The following is a 21,931-nucleotide window of genomic DNA, read 5'->3' as shown; positions in this document are numbered from 1 at the left end:
CATCTGCTCCGAGAGACCCATGTGGCCTTTTCTGCTATACATGCTAATTTCCTGCACCACCTGCCGCAACTTTGGCCCCACTGTGTTTCTGGTGATGCCAACGGAGGCTGAGAATGGGGACTCACTACACAACACTACCCATGAGAGTGCAATTCTTGCTGACAAATTCTGACCCCTTGACTCCCCCACCTGGATTCAGAATGGAAAGAGGAGATTCCAAGCACCTTAATAGCGAAAAGCCTACGCAGCATCAACACTCCCTTTCTGACACTGAGGAGGGCCCTGTGGGAGACACTGTGTCTGGGACTGCGAACAACACCATTACCAAAATGGGCAAACTTTGTGCTGGAATTCATCTATAGATGTCCGCTGTGACACCTTTACCAAAAGGCTGGATTGCATGGCCAAATGGCTGGACCATCAAAATATCAGGCTAGATGGAGCAGAGGGGTGCATTTCAGAGCCAGAAAGGGTTCCACATTGGCTAGGAAATGCCTCAAGAAAATTAAGATGCGGTCCTGCCACAAAAATGTAGGGTCATAGAAGTGGCAGAGTCCATGGATATGGGCCCACCAGATTCATTTGTTGAGTACCTTTTTATGTCTACTCAACTACATGGACATGCCACGGCACTGCACTTGCCCCAGGAGCGGGGCAACTCCTGGGCTCCCCCATTATCCCCGTTCTCTGACTTCACCTTAGCAGTGCAAGAGGGAGGCGTATGTTCTTGGATGTCAAAAATATTCCTCCACAAGCTAGGACTAAAATATTGAATGCTGTACCGAGCTCATCTGAGAGTGAAGGTCAATCGAAAGATTCAGATCCCTCTCTACCCCTGCGGTGGATATGGACTTTTGCAAACAACACAGCATCGGGAAAGATCCTTCTCGCCACAACACACCAAATCGTTCTCGTTCTGCGGTGGCTTGGGGTGCTGATCGTTCCCCTCCTGGTGGAACTCAGACTGCCTGTGACTGCTATGTGCCAGGACTAGCATACATGATCAATGAAGGCCTTTCAGTGTATTGCCAAAGATTCTTCAGACAGTTCTCTGATACGTTTTGGAATAGCTACTAAACCAAAACCCATTTTTATGTTTCACACGTAGGTATCACTTTTTATATGAGCCTCAATTGCCATGGAGTTGTCCACCTCCAAGGTATATGCCACATCACTAATAGTTTGGGTATTTTTTTGTTATTTTGGGATTCGCTGGATGCTCTAATATCTGGTATGGGTGGGGGTGGGATGTTGTATGTAAGTTTGATTATTGTTTGTTTTCTTATCTGCTGCCAGGCTCCTATTTGATTTAATGAACCTCACATATGTAGGTCGAATCATATGCACTCTTAGATGACACTAACTCAGGCTAATAGAGCACAAGTGGCGGAAGCTGGCATGTGTGACATGTAACATTAATGGACTTAACCCCTGCAAAGGCAAGCAAGTGCTCTCCTATCTCGCACGACATGGCATTTAAGTGATGTTTCTACAGGAGACACATCTCTTACTCCAGTATACGTGCACATTTGCTTTGACATGGGGGGCAACCGCTATTTCTCTTACTATAGGGCATATTCCCCTGGGCTGTGCATGCTGATATACAGGAGTGTTACCTTTGAACATAAGGCCAGTGTTATAGATGCTGCCAGGAAATATGTTATTATTTCAGGCATTCTGTTGGACAAATGCATACTCCTGATCACTGTTAATGCCCCTGACATAGACACCTCTTAGTTTTACCACAGACTCTTGGCACTCACGGGCCAGGATGAGGTGGACTTTGTTTGGGGAGGGGTTTGAACTTGGTGTGTGATCCACTAGTGGGCTCCACATGCTCAAGTGTTGGGAAGAAACCAAAGACACTGTGGCCCTCATTCTGACCCTGGCGGTCTTTGACCGCCAGGGCGGAGGACCGCGGGAGCACCGCCGACAAGCCGGCGGTGCTTCAATGGGGATTCCGACCGCGGCGGTAAAGCCGCGGTCGGACCGGCACCACTGGCGGGGTCCCGCCAGTGTACCGCGGCCCCATTGAATCCTCCGCGGCGGCGCAGCTTGCTGCACCGCCGCGGGGATTCTGACCCCCCCTACCGCCATCCAGATCCCGGCGGTCGGACCGCCGAGATCCGGATGGCGGTAGGGGGGGTCGCGGGGCCCCTGGGGGCCCCTGCAGTGCCCATGCCACTGGCATGGGCATTGCAGGGGCCCCCGTAAGAGGGCCCCTAAATGTATTTCACTGTCTGCTGCGCAGACAGTGAAATACGCGACGGGTGCAACTGCACCCGTCGCACAGCTTCCACTCCGCCGGCTCGATTCCGAGCCGGCTTCATCGTGGAAGCCTCTTTCCCGCTGGGCTGGCTGGCGGTCTGAAGGAGACCGCCCGCCAGCCCAGCGGGAAAGTCAGAATTACCGCCGCGGTCTTTCGACCGCGGAACGGTAACCTGACGGCGGGACTTTGGCGGGCGGCCTCCGCCGCCCGCCAAGGTCAGAATGAGGGCCTGTGTGTCTTCTGGTATGTTATCGAAATCTATACACTAGCAGACATATGGCAGTTGTGTAATGCCATGACCTTGGAATATACATTCTATTCCGCCATTTATGGTGTGTGGAAGCAGTTTGACCATTGGTTCCTCTCCACAAATGCATCCCGTGACTGGTTAACATGAGTCATCTTCTGTGCATGCTGTCAGAGCATACTCCTAGTTAGAATGGTACTGCAAGGGCCATTTGAGCCTGGTGCAGCCTGTGGCATTGCCCCAACATCACTCTTCATAATGAGGTTTTCCACTCAGGACTGCGTGACTCAGTTATAGACTATTTCATGACTTAACACCAACTCAGTTTACACACAAACCACCGTAGGGGAGGCCTTTAAGGTATATACTTGTGGTATGAGCATTTCAAAACACATAGGTGCGCTGCACAACATTAGCACATGTCTTGGCCACATGCTATGTGCTGGGATACCCTCGTACCCACTGTAACCAGAAGACTTTCCCCCACTAACTTCAGTCATCACTACTGCAGAGGGGAAGTGACTGTTCTCCAGCATGTACCAGCCATGCATCACCCTAACACCGGAGTGTGACAAGTATCCGGGAGGCATGTGAGCATGATCTGGGGCACTCATTGCCTGATGGAACCTGACATTATTTTTGCATCCAAAGAAAGCTTATCTCCCCTAATCATGGAAACATTCAATCAGTCAATCAGTAGATTGTAGAGTGCAACCTGTCACACATGAGGGTATTCAGGCACTGTCTGAGTCCAGTTGATAGCTGAATAGCCAGGTCTTCAGGGAATTTCAGAACACTGGAAGCTATGGGGGCTCTATAGAAAAAACAGTAGCTCGCTCCATGTTTTTGCTCCTAGGTAGGAGAGGGAGTGACATCTGCATCTGCTATGTTTGCTGGGGAGGTTGGGGGTTAGAGAAAGGGATGTGGAGTGGTAGACTGGTGGAATTTCTGGTGGTGGTTCACGTAAGTGAGTCTGCAGTTGTATAGGGCTTTGTATGCATGGGTCAGGAGTTTGAACGGGCCCCTTCTCTGTACAGGGAGCCAGTGAAGTGGAGTTCTGCATGGTCTGTAGTCACCAGAGTTCAGCTGCGATCTGTGTAGAGAGCGCTGCCATAGTCCAGTGAGCACCAGTATGCACCCATGGGGAGGTTGTGTTTCTAAAAATCAGTACCTCTGTCCTGTCCATCTTGAGCTTCAGGCAGTTGTCCTTCATCCAGTTGGCGACATCTGTCATGCAGTTGTGGAAGTTAGTCTTGGTGCTGGTAGTGTCTTCGGAGAGGGAAGGGACAATCTGTGTGCTGTCAGCAAAGAATATGGTGTGAAGTGGGTTTTGGAGATGCTGGCCAGATGTGTCAAATAGATGTTGAAGAGAGTGGGGCTGAGAAAGGATCCTTGAGGTACTCCACAGATGATTGCCTTGGGATCAGAGTTGAGGGGGGTAGGAGGGAAGGCATACTTTTTGTCTTTTTCTTATGAGAAAGAGGTGATCCATCTGTGGGCAGCTCCATAGATGCCTATGTTGTAAAGCCCTTTGATGAGAGTGTGCTGGAAGAGTGCATCGAAGGCTGCTGAGAGGGCTTTTGCACTATAAATGTCTCCATCGTGTATACACCACACATCATGGCCTGGCTAGAACTGACCCCATATCATTGCCCAAAATGCTGGGCAGAGGATGCTGATTTTATACACCTGACTTGGACATGTCCTCAGATACAGGTGTACTGGACCAAAATACTCTCCTTGAAATCCACCATGAGTGAAATCACCCTTAAACCGAACCCTTTAATGGCCCTTCTAGGCTATGTCAAAGCTGTCCCAACAGGTGTGCGCAGTTTCAATGCATTTGTGCTATTACTTGTAAAGGGAGATTGGCACTACGCTAGGGTAGTAAACACTGTCCCACTGAAGCTGAATGGCTAAAACCATGATCTACTATGACACTACTAGCAAACTCTATGCTGCACTGCAATTACCCACATCATAGCCAAAAGGTATATGGCAGCCACTGCATGATTATTTGCTGACCTTGAACACTGATGTAACTGGCTAGTCACTGGGGGCCGCCGAATAAGACGCAAGTTGTTTTGTATTCAGCAACACGTGACAGATCCCTGGATGTGGGCTCTTGGTTCTATATCAAGGCATTCAGCTAAGGGGTAATATTTGGGTGGTTCTTTCTTGAGAGCCCTAAGAGGGGTGGGTTCTTTGGGCCTCGTTGCTTCAAGTTAGGGGGGAGGGTGGTAAGGAACACGGGTTGGGCAACAAGGTGGTGGCGGTGACCCCATCATGAAAAGGCTAGTGGAGAACAGGTGCAATGGTCCATGGGGGGCCCCTGCACTGCCCATGCACTTGGAATGGGCAATGCAGGGGCCCCCCTTCCCAGCACCATCGCAATGTTCACTGTCTACTTTGCAGACAGTGAACATTGCTTTGCAGACTGTGAACATTGCGAGGGTGCTGGTGAACCCTGCTGGCTACAGCATTGTTGCTGGCTCAATTAGGAGCCTGAGTCAATGTTGTAGCCTGTTTCCTGCTAGGCCAGTGGACAGAAACTTAGCTTTCCGCCACGCGACCTATCAGGAAATCCTTAACTCCCGCAGAGAGGTCACCGTGTAGGCGGCGGTCACCCTATCAGGAGTTTGGCAGACAGAGTTTTCCGTTCGATAAACTCTAAATGACCCCCTCAAAGTAGCCCATCTCAATGTTCAGCATGGCTTGGCAAGGGTTGATAAGGAAATATCCCTGTGATGAGCTTCAGATCACTTACTATTGTATCTTGTAATGTGAATGGGCATAAACATTGCCAGAAGAGGAGAGCAATGCTAGAGTGGTTTAAATCTATGAAGGCTAGCATCATTTTTGTACAGGAGACACATTCAACTTATCAGCAGCCCCAATTAAATTCCCTGGGCACATTCAGCACATTTTCTTAGCATCAGCCATTTCCGCATTCTGTGGCGTTGCAATATTAATTAACAAAGATATTACTGTAGAAATAATGAAGGTCTACAAAGACCCATATGCTAGATGGGTGTGGGTCCAAATGAAACTCTATTATCAAGTCATTCATTTGGTCAGTATTTATGGTCCCATAGAAGATTCCCCTGAATCGCTGGTTGATATTCATAACTATGCTAAGGGCACGGAGCATCTGTTAGTGATGGGTGGTGACTTCAATATATTATGCGACGCAGTGGGGAATTGTTCGCATGTAAAAAAAAAAAAGGCCAGACAAAACCAAGATCTACGAAAGCCCTCCAGACTTTCATGAGCGCTTTTACCCTGATTGACTGTGATGTGATCCACAGAGAGAGCTCACACTTGCCACTCCAAGCCTTTTTTTTCATCATCATGCATCAACTTTTTTCTTATGTCCCATGCTTTGCCAAGAACACAGACAGCTATAACGGCAAACCCTTTTTCAGATCATGCTGCAAATTATTCTTATCCTCAAGTTTACAGGTCAATATTAGGCACTATCAAGATGGACGTTTGATAAGTCTCTTTTAGTTAATGAGGCACGTGTCTCACAGATGCATGTAGTGTTACAAAAATGTTTGAGAGTGTAATATTAATGCGGCCCCAGAATTTGCAGTATGGGGGCCCTTAATGGCTGTTTCATTGGTGAAGTAATAGCTTTCAAAATGCAGCTAAAGTGGTCAGAGAAGGCCGTTTATCAGCAGTTACAACTTACGCTTGATAAGGCAATGACTGCATATTTTGCAGTGCCCTCACAAGAGGGAAAGATCACATTGACCTGTGCTCAACAATATCTTAAGGATTATTTTCTTATTAAAGATGGTAAATCACAACACAATGTGTAGCAAAGTTACGAAAAAATGAGCATACTGGTATATTTTTGGCCTGGCCAGTTAAGCGCAAGGCCAATACAAACAAGATTACACATATTTATGATTCAGGTACTTTGACAGCTACATCAGTCCGAGAGGAGATAGCAGAGATATTTTATGCCATTATACTGCTCTATATTCTGATGTGCTAAAACTACCTTTCTAAGCGATTGTAAATTTGCTAGCAGCTATTAATATTCCATCAATCACAGCTGAGCTTGGTGATTAGACCCATCTCCCTCGCAGAGGTTAACGTAGCAGTAGATTCTATGCCCAATGCAAAAGCCTGTGGACCGGATGGGATTCTGGCAGAAAAATACAAACTGTTCACTCCCCAACTAAATTCATACTTAGTCACTTTATTTATTAGTATTTTACAGGGAGAAAAGGTCTAAGATACCTTCACTCAAGTGGTGGTGGTTAGTTTCTTGAAGAAGGGGAGGCCTCCTCAGGATGTTCAGTCATAGCACCACATCAGCCTACTAAATGTAGATTATAAAATGTTCATGAACATTTAGGCCCTTATTAAAACCCTGGCGGTCGGTGGTAATATAGCGGGAAGTACTGCCAACAGGCTGGCGGCACTTCCCGCCATATTATGACATTGGCGGGTTCGCTGAAGCCAACCCGCCAATGTGTCAACACCAGAGCAGTACGCGCTCTATTGGCGACAAAAATGCAAAAACCCAGCACTCTCAAAACAACGTAATTTATGCATTGTGCTGATATGTTGTGGTTTAACCTTATGCATTGCAGAGTTCAATCCTGGAAACTTATTTTTAATATGCTTACAAATACTGTTCCTTTGCAATGTATTGCTGCAGGTTTTCAGAGTGTGTTAGGGTGTGGTCCCTTTCCAGGGCCTTCCGGAGACTTTCCCTGCAACATGCCTGGGCGTGGTTCTGGGCTGGGCCAAGACTCTATAAAAGAGAGCCAGCCCAACTCCCAGTGCTCACTATTCAGAGGTCCCGGTGCAGAGCAGCAGCTTCGTCCTGAGCTCCTGTCCCGGCGGCCTATTTGGATCTTCCAGTCTTCTGCCCTTCATCCTTCATTGGTGATCATTGTTCCAGGCGGTAAGACGGTGGTTGGACTATCCCGACACCGTTATTTATAATTTTCATATTCTTGGTTTAATTCTTAAATGAGTAACAGATTACTTGCGCGCTACCATTTCTTGACATTTATATGGTAGTTTACAAATAGGCAAGACGCGCAATTTGTTTCATAAAGGTCTGACTTTGTTATTCATTGGGTGCTACCATTTCTTGACATTGGCATGGTGGCTTAAGAATCGGCAAGACGTGCGATTCGTTTTATGGTGTTTAAACATTGTTGTCCATTGCGCGCTACTATTTCTTGACATTTACATGATGTTTTACGAATTGGCAAGACGCGCAACTCGTTTCATGAGGATTTAACTTTGTTGTTTATTGCGCGTTACCATTTCTTGACATTTACATGGTGGCTTAAGAATCGGTAAAAGAAGTGCAATTCGTTTCATTGTACTTTGATCTTGTTATTTATTGTGAGCTGTTATTTCTTGACATTTACATCGTGTTTTACGAATCGGCAAGATGCGCGATTCGATTAATGATGATTTGACTTTGATATTCATTGCGTGCTACCATTTCTTGGTATTTTACATGGTGACACTCGAATCGGCAAGACGCACGATTCTCTCCTCAAGTTGAATTCATGTTGTTTATTGTATGCCACTATTCTAAGATATTTATTATATAATATTCGAGTTGACAAGTTATGTGATTTGTTTCCTGAATCCATATTGTGTTATTCATGGTGCACAATCCTTTTATGGTGTTTACTATATATATATATATATATATATATATATCTGCAATATGTGCAATTTGTGTTGAAACATTTTAAGAGTACACAGAAGACCAGAGTTTCTAAATGCAATGTTGTATGGTCCTAGTATACATTCTCAAAACAGGATTAGGTAACTGGTTTAAAATGTAGTCAGAATGTTTTTCTGATTCTCATGTAAAGGAAAGTACTTAAATAAGAAAGTTTTCATTTAATTAATCATAATTAATCTTGATTCCCCTACAGGTATCCGGCCATCTTGAAACTTAGTCATTTTAAACTTAACTCTTAGATTGTTCATGTTTTCAGAGTGACTAGGCTTAGAATCATAGTCTAGTATTGATTTTATGAGATATAATTTTCTTATTGTGTGTTCTAACCTTTTTCTTACTACAGGTCTCCTTCCCAGCTGTTTCCTTCCTAATCCACTCTTCCCCTCTTGTACCTTCTCAGTCTCTGTGATTTATCTATCAGAGTCTTGGAGCTGTTCAGTGGTGGAGTGTTGGGAACATGCACAGACCCCGAGGATCTGGTGACTCTGACACAATGTACCACTCCAACCGCCACGGCGGTAACAGCTGCCGGGCTGGAGATATCCAGCTCCAGCCCGGCGGCAGTCACTGTACCGCCTGCGGGATTATGACCCCGCCTACCACCATAGTTTTTGTGGCTTCCTTCCTGCCACGAAAACCATGGCGGTAGGCACTATCAGTGACAGATATCCCTCCCCTGTCACTGATAGGGGTCGCCCCCTCACTCTCCAGTTACCCCCCACAAACCTTGCCTCTCCAAAGCCCTCTTCCACCCCCCTACATTCATGTCTCCTTCACAAACACACACATATACACACTCATTCCCACAAACATTCACGTATGCATACATCCACTCACACACACCTGCACACACTTGCTAACGTACACGCAGACACGCAGTCACAAAACACAACATACACGCACTCACACCTCCATACATGCACACTCGCATCCAACCTACAACACACATCTGCATGCACGCACACACAAACATACACACACACACAACACCCCCCACCCCAACCCCTGTCAGAGAACTGACTTACCTGTGTTCATTGGGTCCTCCAGCAGGAGACAGTACAGGGTGCTGCTGCCACCAGCAGCGCCCACCAGCAGAACACCGCCAGGCTGTATTATGGGTCATAATACGGCTTGCGGCAGTCTACTGGATTGGCACTGCTGGTGGCAGCAGCACCTCCTTACCACCATCCGCCGGCATGGCAACAGTCGGATTTCCACCACCCTTCTGGCAGAAATCCTGCTGTGGTCATAATACGGCAGACGGCTGGTAGCCGCGGCGACCATCTTTCGGTGGCCGTTGCTACGGCAGTAGGCATTTTGTACTGCCATTGTCAAAATGAGGGCATTAGTCTGATCGTCTTTCACCCATGGCAGGATCAGTTATTTATTCAGATCAGAATAGTTTCCTCACAGATAGATATATTGGTGCTGCTATTATTTTCTTCGATGCGGGAAAAACATTTGACAGTGTACTATGTAATGTTCTCTTCACGATATTAGCAAAGTTTGCTTTCCCAGAACAATTTGTTCAAGTAATAGAACATCTGTATCTGCATGAGAAAGCCTCAATAGTCATTAACGGTAAGCCAGCAGTCCTTAGCAATTCAACAATATAAATCTATTCAGGCCCCAGTCGATGGATCCGCAAAGTTAAAACTGTTTGCGAACAGTATGGCACTTTAGTTAGCTGCCATTATGGCGATATTGTTTAATTGCACTCCTGAGATACTACCCATTACTATACAAGCTCACTAGTCACCATTAGAATCCATACGATACTTGGGAGTTTGTGTTTTTTCCAAAATCGAAGAACTTTATACTCTTAATCTCAAGACTACTCTGAAGAAGGCGAGTGAACTATTTTCTCAATGGAAAGAGCTTTCCCTATCGTGGTGGGCAGCACTAATTAAAATGTCTATTCTTCGTCTACTTCTTTTTCTATTCATTAATATTCTGATCATATTCTGCATGACTTCTTTGAGTTAGCAAACAGGGACATTAGATAATTTGTCTGGCACGGTAATTAACCGAGACTCAAACTATAAGCTCAGCAGTTGTGCTCTGAGGGAGGTGGGATGGTGCTACCTGATCTCAAAACTTACTATCAGGTGTTGCGTCTGGATTCGCTGATTTGATCTACCCGCTTATCCCTTTATGATGCAAATTTCAATTTAAATCTCACACTACAAGAGTAGGAGAGTGGCTTGTTTCCCAGGCTGCCTAAAAAAATCACGGTATAAAATACCTCACATAATTGTTGACCGATTCCAGAAGATTTGTGTGAGCTATGAGATTCCCGGGTTTCATCTTCAGATGAAGTTAATAGAGTGTATCTTGCTAGGAATACAAGTAAGCCTAACCCTGTGTAGGAGCTGGTCAGGCTTAGGCTTTCATCGGCTGTGAGATTTTTTCAAATGGGCAGTTTTTATTTTCTTGGCAGCATCTGATGGGCTAGAGCACTGATATAAATGCTTCTTTCTTTTTTAGCTGTGTCCGAATTAGGAAGTTTTGTTTAGGCTACAGGGAGGGCAATAAACCAAAAGAAGAGAAACTCTACCAGTTGTATTTTAGTCTAGGGTATCAGGAATTGGTACAGATAACTGATTTCTGCAAAGAACACAACTTTAATTCCGAGTGATCTTCAGATGATCGCAAGTACCACAGGTTACAATATTAATGCAAAGTAATGGCAGTTCTATAACCAAATTAACTGTAAGGCAGTCAGAGTGCCTAATCTGAGAAAAATAGCCTTATATAGCAAATGGATGTTATACCACATTCCAACAAAACACTTCACAAGATGTACCCTGCAGTGTCGCCGATTTGCTTTAGGTGTAATCAGGATACTGAAGTTGGCTGCATATGTTTTTTGTCTGCCCGCTATTGAAGAAGTTCTGGCAAGATGTTTTTCCAGGAACTAGAGTGTAAATTGAAATTGACTTTTCCATCCGACTCTCAGATCGCGTTATTCATCTGGGCAAGGCCAGCTTTAGATCTGACCACTGGACAATAACAGCTCGTATTTATTGCAGCCTTAGTAGCCAGATCATTAAATTTAAGCAAATGGGTATTGACTAAAATTCCATCATTTACAGACTGGGAAACGAAAATGAATAAGAGTGCAATATAGAGAAATTCTACATGCAAAGAGGGTGGGTTCTAAGATAAGGTTTAGTAAAATTTGGCAAGATTGGTCTAAGTAAATATCACAGGCATTTCTGGGTGAAGGAGGGCGGGATGTGTGGACGTCTTTATTATGCACGTTTGTTAGGGGCAAGGCCATTGAGATGTATGAGGTATTGCTGTGTTGAATATGAGATGTTTATTTATTCATATATGTCTATTTCTTGGATACAATTTGATACAACTTGATAGAAATAATGTTTTTTGTATAGTTTTCACTGCTATTCTACACGCAAAGGGGGTGGGTTCTATGATAAGGTTTAGTAAAATTTGGCAAGATTGATTTAAGTAAAAATCACAGGCATTTCTGGGTTAAGGAGGGCGGGATGTGTGGACGTCTTTATTATGCACGTTTGATAGGGGCAAGACCATTGAGATGTATGAGCTATTGCTGTGTTGAATATGAGATGTTTTTTATTCATATATGTCTATTTCTTGGATACAATTTGATACAACTTGATAGAAATGTTTTTTTTGTATAGTTTTCACTGCTTCATTTCTAAATAAAAAAATAAGATAGATAGATAGATAGATAGATAGATAGATAGATAGATAGATAGATAGATAGATAGATAGATAGATAGAGATAGGTAGACAGATATGCACAATCATGAAAGTCAATTAATTCTTTAAATTTTGATGAATGAAAAGGAAACCAATGACAGTGGATAGAAGGATGACGACTTGCCTGAATACCGGAGCCCTCTGTTACTATAATTTTCCAAACACAGTTCAAACTGTTTCCATAAGGTTCAGGGTAACCTGGAGATAAAATTGTACCTCGACGTTCTGTTAAGTTTCCACTGCAGGGAACTGAAAAGTAAATGCATTTAGAATCAAAACAAATTTGTGAGACATTTAAAGAATTCACAAACTTTAAACGTTTATGGACTGATTTGTAGGAAACTTCAAACAGAAATATTGCTGGTTTTGTGTTACAGTTTTCTTTTTCTACTGAAAGTCCATGTCCTCAAGTAGGAGTTTCCAGAAATTGGGCAATGCCCATTTATAAAGGGTTTTCAAAAACTGGTTGGAACACTTGCCGGCCAAAATACAATAGCAAAGCAACATTCACACTAAGATTTTGCAGTAAATTCACGTCAGTTGATTCATATCAGAAACAATAGGACGTCATAGAAATCACCGGATATGTAAGAGGTCATAGCATGTAGGGGATTGTAAGTGGTCATGACGTTATTTCTGTCATTAAAACTATTACTCAAGCTGTGGGGTATAGGGCAGTAGATACTCAATGCTGATGGGGCAAAAGATGCTATTCCTTTGGACCTCGGCTTCAGTTCACATTTACTATACCATACATTCAGGCCACCAAATTATTTCTTGTATGGAATGATTCTAGTTGATGCTTATTTAACACTTCAGATACAATACATAGCTTTGAGTAAACTAAAGATGCAGCAGTCTGCTGATTTGAGTACATTTTGAACGCAACAAAGGCATAGTACATGAGGGTGTGTGCTGTTCGAATTAGACAGGAATCCAACACCCAGAATATGATGTAGTGGCAACTAGTGACTAGAATAACACTAGACATCATAAAGTATTGCCTATGCTATCTTCAAATCATTACATTAATTAATCATTTCATTAATTTATTTGTGAAATGGGGGTGTATCAAGCCAGGATCAATTAATTTCTCGGTAAAGTGACATTGGTGTAATCAGACCCCAGGTCAGCTAGTACAAAGCTCATCAATTTTGCGAGTGTAATATATTGACCACCACTGGAACTTCTGAGCATGAGACATCATGAAGGAGGGTGAACGATTTTCTCAAACATAGGGAGTGTCTTTTGGGATGCGGTATTAAAGCGAATACAGTAAAAAGCTTCACGAGTCAAGTGGAGATGTATCATATGTTTCCATAACCTTGCTAACGCTGTGTCAGACATTATTGCAAACTTCACTGGTGCAATTTTCGTTGTTACGTTTTAGCACTTCAAGGTCTAAATGGCAGATATGCCATTTCTGCTAATGAGCACGACAACATTTTGTTTCTCAATCTGTAATTGAGGTCCTCAATGATCTTATAACCGTGTTTAATAGCACTGTAACTTTGAAAACAAATTAGGGTTCTCCCTAATATTCGATTAACAAAATTCAGTTTTCAAATAACTATGAATGACTCCTGATAAATTAACTGAGTACTTAGGAATTTGCATAGCTTTACAGACAACGAGGATATCTGTTTAAATAGACGTATTATTTAATAATATTCATGTGAATGGAAATGTTCAATGCCAATTACTGGTAGGGACATATGTCACAAAAAATATTAATGGTTTAATTCCGATCTGTATAGTGAGGAGGGGAACGGCTTACTAACTTTGGAAATCACCATAAATGTTAATTCAATGGTGTATTTAAGTAAGAGGAAATCTAAATCGTTCACAAAAATGTGATCTGATGTCTTTTACCTGGCCTGTGCTGTTTTGTAATGTAACTATTCTAATAGCTTTGATGGATGCAATATTAATACAAGCTTAGCAGAGGACTTCTAGCTAAAAACATGGGAAAATGGGTGGTATTAGTTACTGCTTGGCTATGTCTGTACCCATATGATCTTACCTTTCTTTAAAATAAATGTAGATTCCATATTTTTAAAGTATATGTTGCACTCTGAACACCACTCCTTGCCCAGACACATTGCTTGATTGCCAGGAGAACACATTCCTAACATGGACCATCTACTGTGCTACTGGAGCACAGGGATTGGATCATTGTATTGAGATCTATTCTAAATTCAAAAAAGTATATCTAGCAATGGCCAAGCCAATTGTTAATATTTATGCATACCGTAACGATGTTCGGATATATTTACGATCCCATGCAAAATCTGACTTACTATATAGTTTTAACTCACTCCTTGGCACGAGTGTATGGTACATATGTTTGGCCTTTTCACTAAACTCTCCCTTAACAACGTATGCACGCTAGTTGAAGTACGAGTAAACCACCCGAATTTAGGAAAAGTCCTTTTACACATTTTAGGGTTAGGACATCTGTAATTCTTTAGATTTTCAGTTTGAAATATTCCATTACAAATCCCCTGAAAATGCTCTGAGCATGCACACAATTATCAAGTAAGCAAAAGTAACAGCTTTCTGCAGACATAGTAATTTAGTCCTGGAAATATCCATCCAGATCGGTTACATGGATGTTAATCTTGCTATACTTGAATGAGAGAGTACTTCTTTCAGCGTGAAACTGTAATACATTGAAAAACAGTTGTTGAAGTATGGTACAGTGTAAACAATGATTGAAGGAACTCAGCATTCAATGATACGATGTGTGAAGTTGCAAAAACAAAAGGATTTTTTAATTTTTGTGTTTTTAGATGCCACCACATTTTCTAAGTGAACACCGCTGAAATTAAAAAAAAAAAAAGTAAAAAGAAAATGATGAACGCTCATCCCACAACAGTGTGAAAATGCTCGCAGTGCCGATCAGGGCCGAGAGTTGGGCCATTGTTGCTGACTTTCCATTTGGAGGGAGGAGGTGTTGAAGGTGTACAGTTCTATTCAGGACCTAAAAATATATAGTTGGTGGTCAAACCTCATTTTGCTCTGTATTTACGTAATCTGCTTATATTATCTATTAGTCTAGAACACTGCTAAACAAGAAAGGCATGCACAAATTGTTCGGGATTTTTGGAATTAGCACGTAGGATTTACAGGATAATTGAAATATGGTAAACCTGCAAGTACACTCTTTGAGCCTTTCTATCAGCTTCGGGCCATGGATAGTTAAAAATACCCACCATTTACTTGTATTAAAGATGTGGCCTCAGACTAGCTCCTCCATCAAGCATTATCTGTGTAGTTGTGCTGTCCTACTGAACGTTTAAGAGATTCAATTTGGCCATTTTTTATCTAGATTTCCATATTGAGTGTTGGCTTGAACTCCTTCCACTGTCGACATTGCGTTGGTTACAATGGAAAGTAACTTGAATCTTAGGGTCTGCAACAACTTCAACTTTTTGCTGTCACACACTTTGAGGTCTTTGGGTCACACATTTATTTAATTGAGTCAGAACTAAACCTGGCAGCAAGCCTGGTTCATTCCCAGTCTGATAAGAGCCTCATCAATAATTATATGTTGGTTCGATCCATACTAACTGGATAACAAATCAAATAGAAAACACTGCAGGTTAGAGATGTACCACTCAGCACTTAAAGACGGGCATCCAGGGATTGTGCTGCTTCTATGTTTCCAGGGTTCTTTCTCTCCTGCTGTTTTTTTCAATAAGTACCACTCTAATATGTATAGACTTTCAAAGAATGTACTTGCTGTTTATAAGTCCTTTGATTAAGGCCCGTGGTTCTTTATTTTTATTTAATTACAGTTCTCTGTTTAAAGTTTAGACTCAGTTCGAACATGATGGCTCCTTATTTTCCTACTACATTATTTGGTTAATATACCAGGAATTTCTTTTGAGAAGTGCATTCTCTATATTATTGATACAAAAGGTGAGCTTATGGACCTTAAGATAGCTTTATTGAACGGATTCTATATAAATAGCCCATGAAGGCCTGAGTTCGCATGTTGGGATGCAGTCCTCCTCGTTAGGCAGTTTTAGTATGCATGTAAAACAATGCTATGTGGATAGGAGTCAGAGCAGTGAACAATGTAGAGGAGAAGTATCTTGAGATTTTCTGGCCCATGAAACACTGGTAAGCTACCAAGACTGTAGTTTTTAGCTTTACATTTTAGGAATCATACATCAAAATACGCTTCATTATTTGGACTACTAAGGCAAAGACTCAGAGTAAATGGGGCAGCCATCTTACAGCAGACCTCACCCACCTATCACCTCCCAGGATTGTGACCACTGTTCCCGTAGCTGTTTCTGGTGGCTGGCGGTTAGAGATTTGGTGGTACCAGGGCTCAGCAGGTTCAGCATTGTTCACCTCGCTTTAAATAAATAATCAATTTACGTGCATTTTTTGGACTTTAAATCGGTGTTCGACTGCGTACAACATATTCTCCAGCAAAAATTGGTATGCTTGGGTATCCCTTCTTGCCTTTTAAAAGCAATTCAGATGTTGTATTCGGATATTTGGGTAAGCGTGAAAATAGGGGATGGATCTTTCCTTTCTAGGAAAATTGAATCATCACAGGGTTTGAAGCAAGGATGCATCCAAGCACTCTATTTGTTTTACCAATTTCTGGCCGATTTGACAGACGCGCTGGATGAAGAAAATGCTCATCCACCAAAGCTGGGTAATTAGCATATATGGAACCTCCTTTATGCAGATTATGTCATTCTTTTAAGCCAAACCAAAGTTCGTTTACAACGCCTTATCAATAAAGTATCTCATTATTGCATGGCTAATGGTATGACAAATAAACAAAAAGAAAAGTAAGATCATGCTAATAACAGAGTACAGAAAAAGTTCAAAATGTACCTACAAGACCAACAATTGGAACAGGTTAAAAGTTATTGATACCCGAGAGTCCTTTTTGATGAAAGGGGCTTCTTCCATCAATACAAAGAGGACATGCAAAGAAAGGGAAAAACACTTCTACTTACATTTTGTACATTACAGAGGTCAGTAGAAGGTTTCAAGTCATCTAGCACTACGAAACGTGCTATCTGCTAAATTACTACCAAGTATTACCCATGAATGTGAGGCACTGGGGGGCGGGGGTTCTCTAAATTTGAATACAGTTCTTTCAAAATAAAACAGGTTGCTTTTTCATCTACAATGTAATGCCTCACTGTCTCAAATAAGATTAGAGTTCGGCCTAGTAAATCATACAGTTGCAAGGAAAGGGGCATAAATTAAAATTTGGAAAAGAACCAAGTCAAAGGAATCAAGTCAACTATGTCAAGATCTCTGGTAAGACCTACAAATAAGTACAAAGGCCCGTCTTGGCAGTATTTAGAACAAGGAATTGATCATTTGGTGGTTTGCCCATTATTGGAAATGCCCTTGCATCTGGAGTCTTTTAAAAAAGCTATTAATGGCTAGATGTAAAAAAAATCTTATCACTAGAAGATAAAGAGATGTTTATAAATAGATCTTGTTGGAAATGGCCCTTCTGCAGGGTTATCCCCAGACTTTTTGCCTTCCTTCTTCTCTTTTTCTGACCTCATTTGTGCTGGCTTTTAGACTCTGCCCACTTTACCACTGCTAACCAGTGCTAAAGTGCATATGCTCTCTCCGTTTAAACATGGTAACTTTGGATCATACCCAATTGGACTATTTAATTTACTTATAAGTCCCTAGTAATGTGCACTGTATGTGTCTAGGGCATGTAGATTAAATGCCACTAGTGGGCCTGCAGCACTTGTTGTGCCACCCACTCAAGTAGCCCCTTTACCTTGTCTCAGGCCTGCCATTGCAAGGCCTGTGTGTGCAGTTTCACTGCCACTTCGACTTGGCATTTAAAGGTACTTGCCAAGCCTAAACCTCCCATTTCTCTACATATGTCACCCCTAATGTGTGCCTTAGGTAACCCCTAGAGCAGGGTGCTGTGTTGGTAAAAGGAAGGACATGTACCTGTGTAGTTTACATGTCCTGTTAGTGTAAAACTCCTAAATTCGTTTTTACACTACTGTGAGGCCTGCTCCCTTCATAGGCTAACATTGGGGCTGCCTTCATACATTGTTGAAGTGGCAGCTGCTGATCTGAAAGGAGCAGGAAGGTCATATTTAGTATGGCCAGAATGGTAATACAAAATCCTGCTGACTGGTGAAGTCGGATTTAATATTACTATTCTAGAAATGTCACTTTTAGAAAGTGAGGATTTCTTTGCACTTAAATCTTTCTGTGCCTTACAATCCACGTCTGGCTGGGTTTAGTTGACAGCTCCTTGTGCATTCATTCAGACACACCCCAAACACAAGGTACTCAGCCTCACTTGCATACATCTGCATTTTGAAAGGGTCTTCCTGGGTTGGAAGGGTGGAGGGCCTGCTCTGACACAAAGAACTGCCACACTCCCTACTGGGACCCTGGCAGACAGGATTGAACTGAAAGGGGACCTGGTACACTTCTAAGCCACTCTTTGAAGTCCCCTCCACTTCAAAGGCACATTTGGGTATAAAACAGGGCCTCTGCCCTACCACCTCAGACACTTGCTGGAGAAGAAACCTGAACCAGAACTTGCATCCTGCTAAGAAGAACTGCCTGGCTGCTCAAAGGACTCACCTGACTGCTTTCTACAAAGGACTGCTGCCTTGCTGTTGGCCTGCTGCCTTGCTGAACGCTTGCCTTGCTGCAGACGTGCTCTCCAAGGGCTTGGATAGAGCTTCCCTCCTGTTCCCTGAAGTCTCAAGACCAAAAAGACTTCCATCTTTCAACTGGACTCCTTGTGCGCCGAAAAATTTGACTCACAGCTTGCTCCGCGGTGAAAAATTCACGCACGCTGATCTGGAAAGACGCCGCTCGACCCCGCAAGGAAAAGATCGACGCGATGCCTGCGGTGCGACCGGAACTTTGACGCACGGCCCGCCTGGACAACGCCTCCCGACTTCCAGAGAGGAAACTGATGCAACACCTGCCGTGAGGGAGAAAATTCCACGCACAGCCCATCGGAATGACGCGCAGCCAGACAACAAGCCCAGGATTCCACGCACAGACCCCGGGACATCTTGGAATCCCGCGGCCCACAGAGAGACCTGTCCCCGTGCCGGAAAACGACACGAGTCTTCCCCGCTGAAAAATAACGACGCAAGTCCGTGTGTGAAGGGGCGAAACCGACGCACACACTATTTTTCCACGCATCTGCTCCTCTGCGTCCCTTTGCAGAGATTTTCCACTCCAAATCAGGTACTTTGTGCTTGAAAGAGACTGTGTTTGCTTCTTTTTAAAGACTGAAGACACTTTATATCATTTTTCAGTGATATCTCTACAATTTCATATTGCATCTTTTATCGTTTTGACCTGCAAATACCCAAATAAATATCATATATTTTTCACTGGTTGGTGTATTTTTGTGGTGCTATATTGTGTTATTGTATTATTTATTGTACAAATACTTTACACATTGCCTTCTAAGTTAAGCCTGACTGCTCAGTGCCAAGCTACCAGAGGGTGGGCACAGAATAATTTGGATTGTGTGTGACTTACCCTGACTAAAGTGAGGGTCCTTGCTTGGACAGGGGGTAACCTGACTGCCAACCAAAGACCCCATTTCTAACAGATCTCATGCATGTGCGATAATAAGGGAATACTGTTAGAAATGGGGTCCTTGGTTGACAGTCAGGTTACCCCCTTTTCAACCAAGGACCCTCATTCTACTCAGGGTAAAAGAGAATCACCCTTAGCTAACCCCAGCTTACCCATTGATAGCCTGGCAGAGCAGTAGGCCTAACTTCAGAGTGCTAGGTGTAAATTATTTGTACCAAAACACACAGTAACTTAATGAAAACACTACAAAATGACACAACACAGGTTTAGAAAAATAGGAAATATTTATCTAAACAAAACAAGACCAAAATGACAAAGATCCATGATATACAAGTTAAGTTATTAATTAAAAATCAAAAAGAGTCTTTAAGTAGTTTCAAACACACACTAACACTGTTAGCGTGAAAATGTATCTTGGGTGCCTCAAAAATAACCCCGCACGGGCGATTGTGCGCCAAAAACGGCTTGCGATGGATCGATTTCACTCACGAGCGAGAACTTGCATTGTTTCTCCTTTCGTCGGGTTGGGCGCATCGTTTCTTCTCTCCGAGTTGCATCGATCCGGTCAGCACTCTCGGGTCCTGGCAGGCCTTGCGTCGTTTTTTACACACCCAGCGGTGTTTGCGTCAGAAATCCAGCCCCACGATGACCTGAAAACCACACAGCGCGGGTTGCTATCTCCCAGCCTCCGTCAGCGATGCTGCGCGTCATTTCTCCAATTACGTGCGTCGACTCTTTGGTCGCATTTCCAGTGAGTGTTGATTTTCAACCGCAGAGCCGCTGGTGTGTCATTTCTTCAGCTGCAGATTGGAGTTGCGTCAATCTTTCCCTGCACAGCGCTCTGTGCATGGATTTCCTCCTCTTAGGCTGCCAGCTTCTACTTTGAGGGTCCCAGGAACTGGATGGGCACCACAGGGCAGTGTAGGAGTCTCCCCAGAGACTCCAGGTGCTGACAGAGAGAAGTCTTTCCTGTCCCTGAGACTTCAATCAACAGGAGGCAAGCTCTAAAATCAAGCCCTTGGAGATTTTGTCTCAAGATGGAAGGCACACAAAGTCCAGTCTTTGCCGTCTTACTCTGGCAGAAGCAGAAACTGCAGGATAGCTCCACAAAGCACAGTCACAGGCAGGGCAGCTCTTCTTCCTCAGCTTTTTAGCTTTTCTCCAGGCAGAGATTCCTCTCGGTTTCCAGAAGTGTTCTAAAGTCTGTGGTTTTGGGTGCCCTTCTTACACCCAATTTCTCCTTCGAAGTAGGCCTACTTCAAAGTAAAGTCTCTTATGAATGTGAAATCCTGCCTTGCCCAGGCCAGGCCCCAGACACTCACCAGGGGGTTGGGGACTGCATTGTGTGAGGGCAGGCACAGCCCTTTCAGGTGTGAGTGACCGCTCCTCCCCTCCCTCCTAGCACAGATGGCTCATCAGGAAATGCAGACTACACCCCAGATCCCTTTGTGTCACCGTCTAGTGTGAGGTGCAACCAGCCCAACTGTCAAACTGAGCCAGACGGGGAATCCACAAACAGGCAGAGTCACAGAAATGGTATAAGCAAGAAAATGCTCACTTTCTAAAAGTGACATCTTCAAACACACAATCTTAAAGTCAACTTTACTAAAAGATGTATTTTTAAATTGTGAGCTCAGGGACCCCAAACTCCACATGTCCATCCGCTCCCAAAGGGAATCTACACTTTAATCAGATTTAAAGATAGCCCCCATGTTAACCTAGGAGAGGGACAGGCCTTGCAACAGTGAAATACGAATTTAGCAATATTTCACTGTTAGACATATAAAACACATCACTATATGTCCTACCTTAACCATACACTGCACCCTGCCCTTGGGGCTACCTAGGGCCTACCTTAGGGGTGTCTGACATGTAAGAAAAGGGAAGGTTTAGGCCTGGCAAGTGGGTACACTTTTACATTTGCACACACAGACTCTGCAATGGCAGGTCTGAGACATAATTACAGAGCTACTTATGTGGGTGGCACAACCAGTGCTGCAGGCCCACTAGTAGCATTTGATTCACAGCCCCCTGGCACCTCTAGTACACTTTACTAGGGACTGACCAGTAAATCAAATATCCCAAATTAACCATACAATTTACACAGAGAGCATATGCACTTTAGCATTGGTGAGCAGTGGTAAAGTGCTCTGAGTTCAAAAGCCAACAGCAACGGGTCAGAAACAATAGGAGGCAGGAGGCAAAAAGATAGGGGATGACCCTGCATAAGCAAAAAAGTCCAACAAATACAAGATTCTTAAACCACTGCCCTATTTAAGGGCAGGATGGCCAAGCTTTCAAAAAATTATTTTATCATGTTGTGTTTCAGTATCCTGCCTAGTCT

General features: G+C 43.4%; 1 protein-coding gene across 1 annotated transcript in view; it reads right to left on the bottom strand.

Moving 5' to 3' along the window:
* CSMD1 (CUB and Sushi multiple domains 1) overlaps positions 1–21,931 on the bottom strand; it is a 5,088,256-nt gene that overhangs the window by 1,453,352 nt on the left and 3,612,973 nt on the right. Inside the window, exon 35 of the mRNA XM_069235813.1 lies at positions 12,119–12,243. Within this exon, the coding sequence (XP_069091914.1) occupies positions 12,119–12,243 (125 nt within the window). The remainder of the gene's footprint in view (positions 1–12,118; positions 12,244–21,931) is intronic.

Source organism: Pleurodeles waltl, chromosome 5, assembly GCF_031143425.1.
Source record: "Pleurodeles waltl isolate 20211129_DDA chromosome 5, aPleWal1.hap1.20221129, whole genome shotgun sequence".
NCBI lineage: Eukaryota > Metazoa > Chordata > Amphibia > Caudata > Salamandridae > Pleurodeles > Pleurodeles waltl.
Note: the sequence above shows the minus strand (reverse complement) of the source record. Positions and strands in the feature narration are given on the sequence as shown.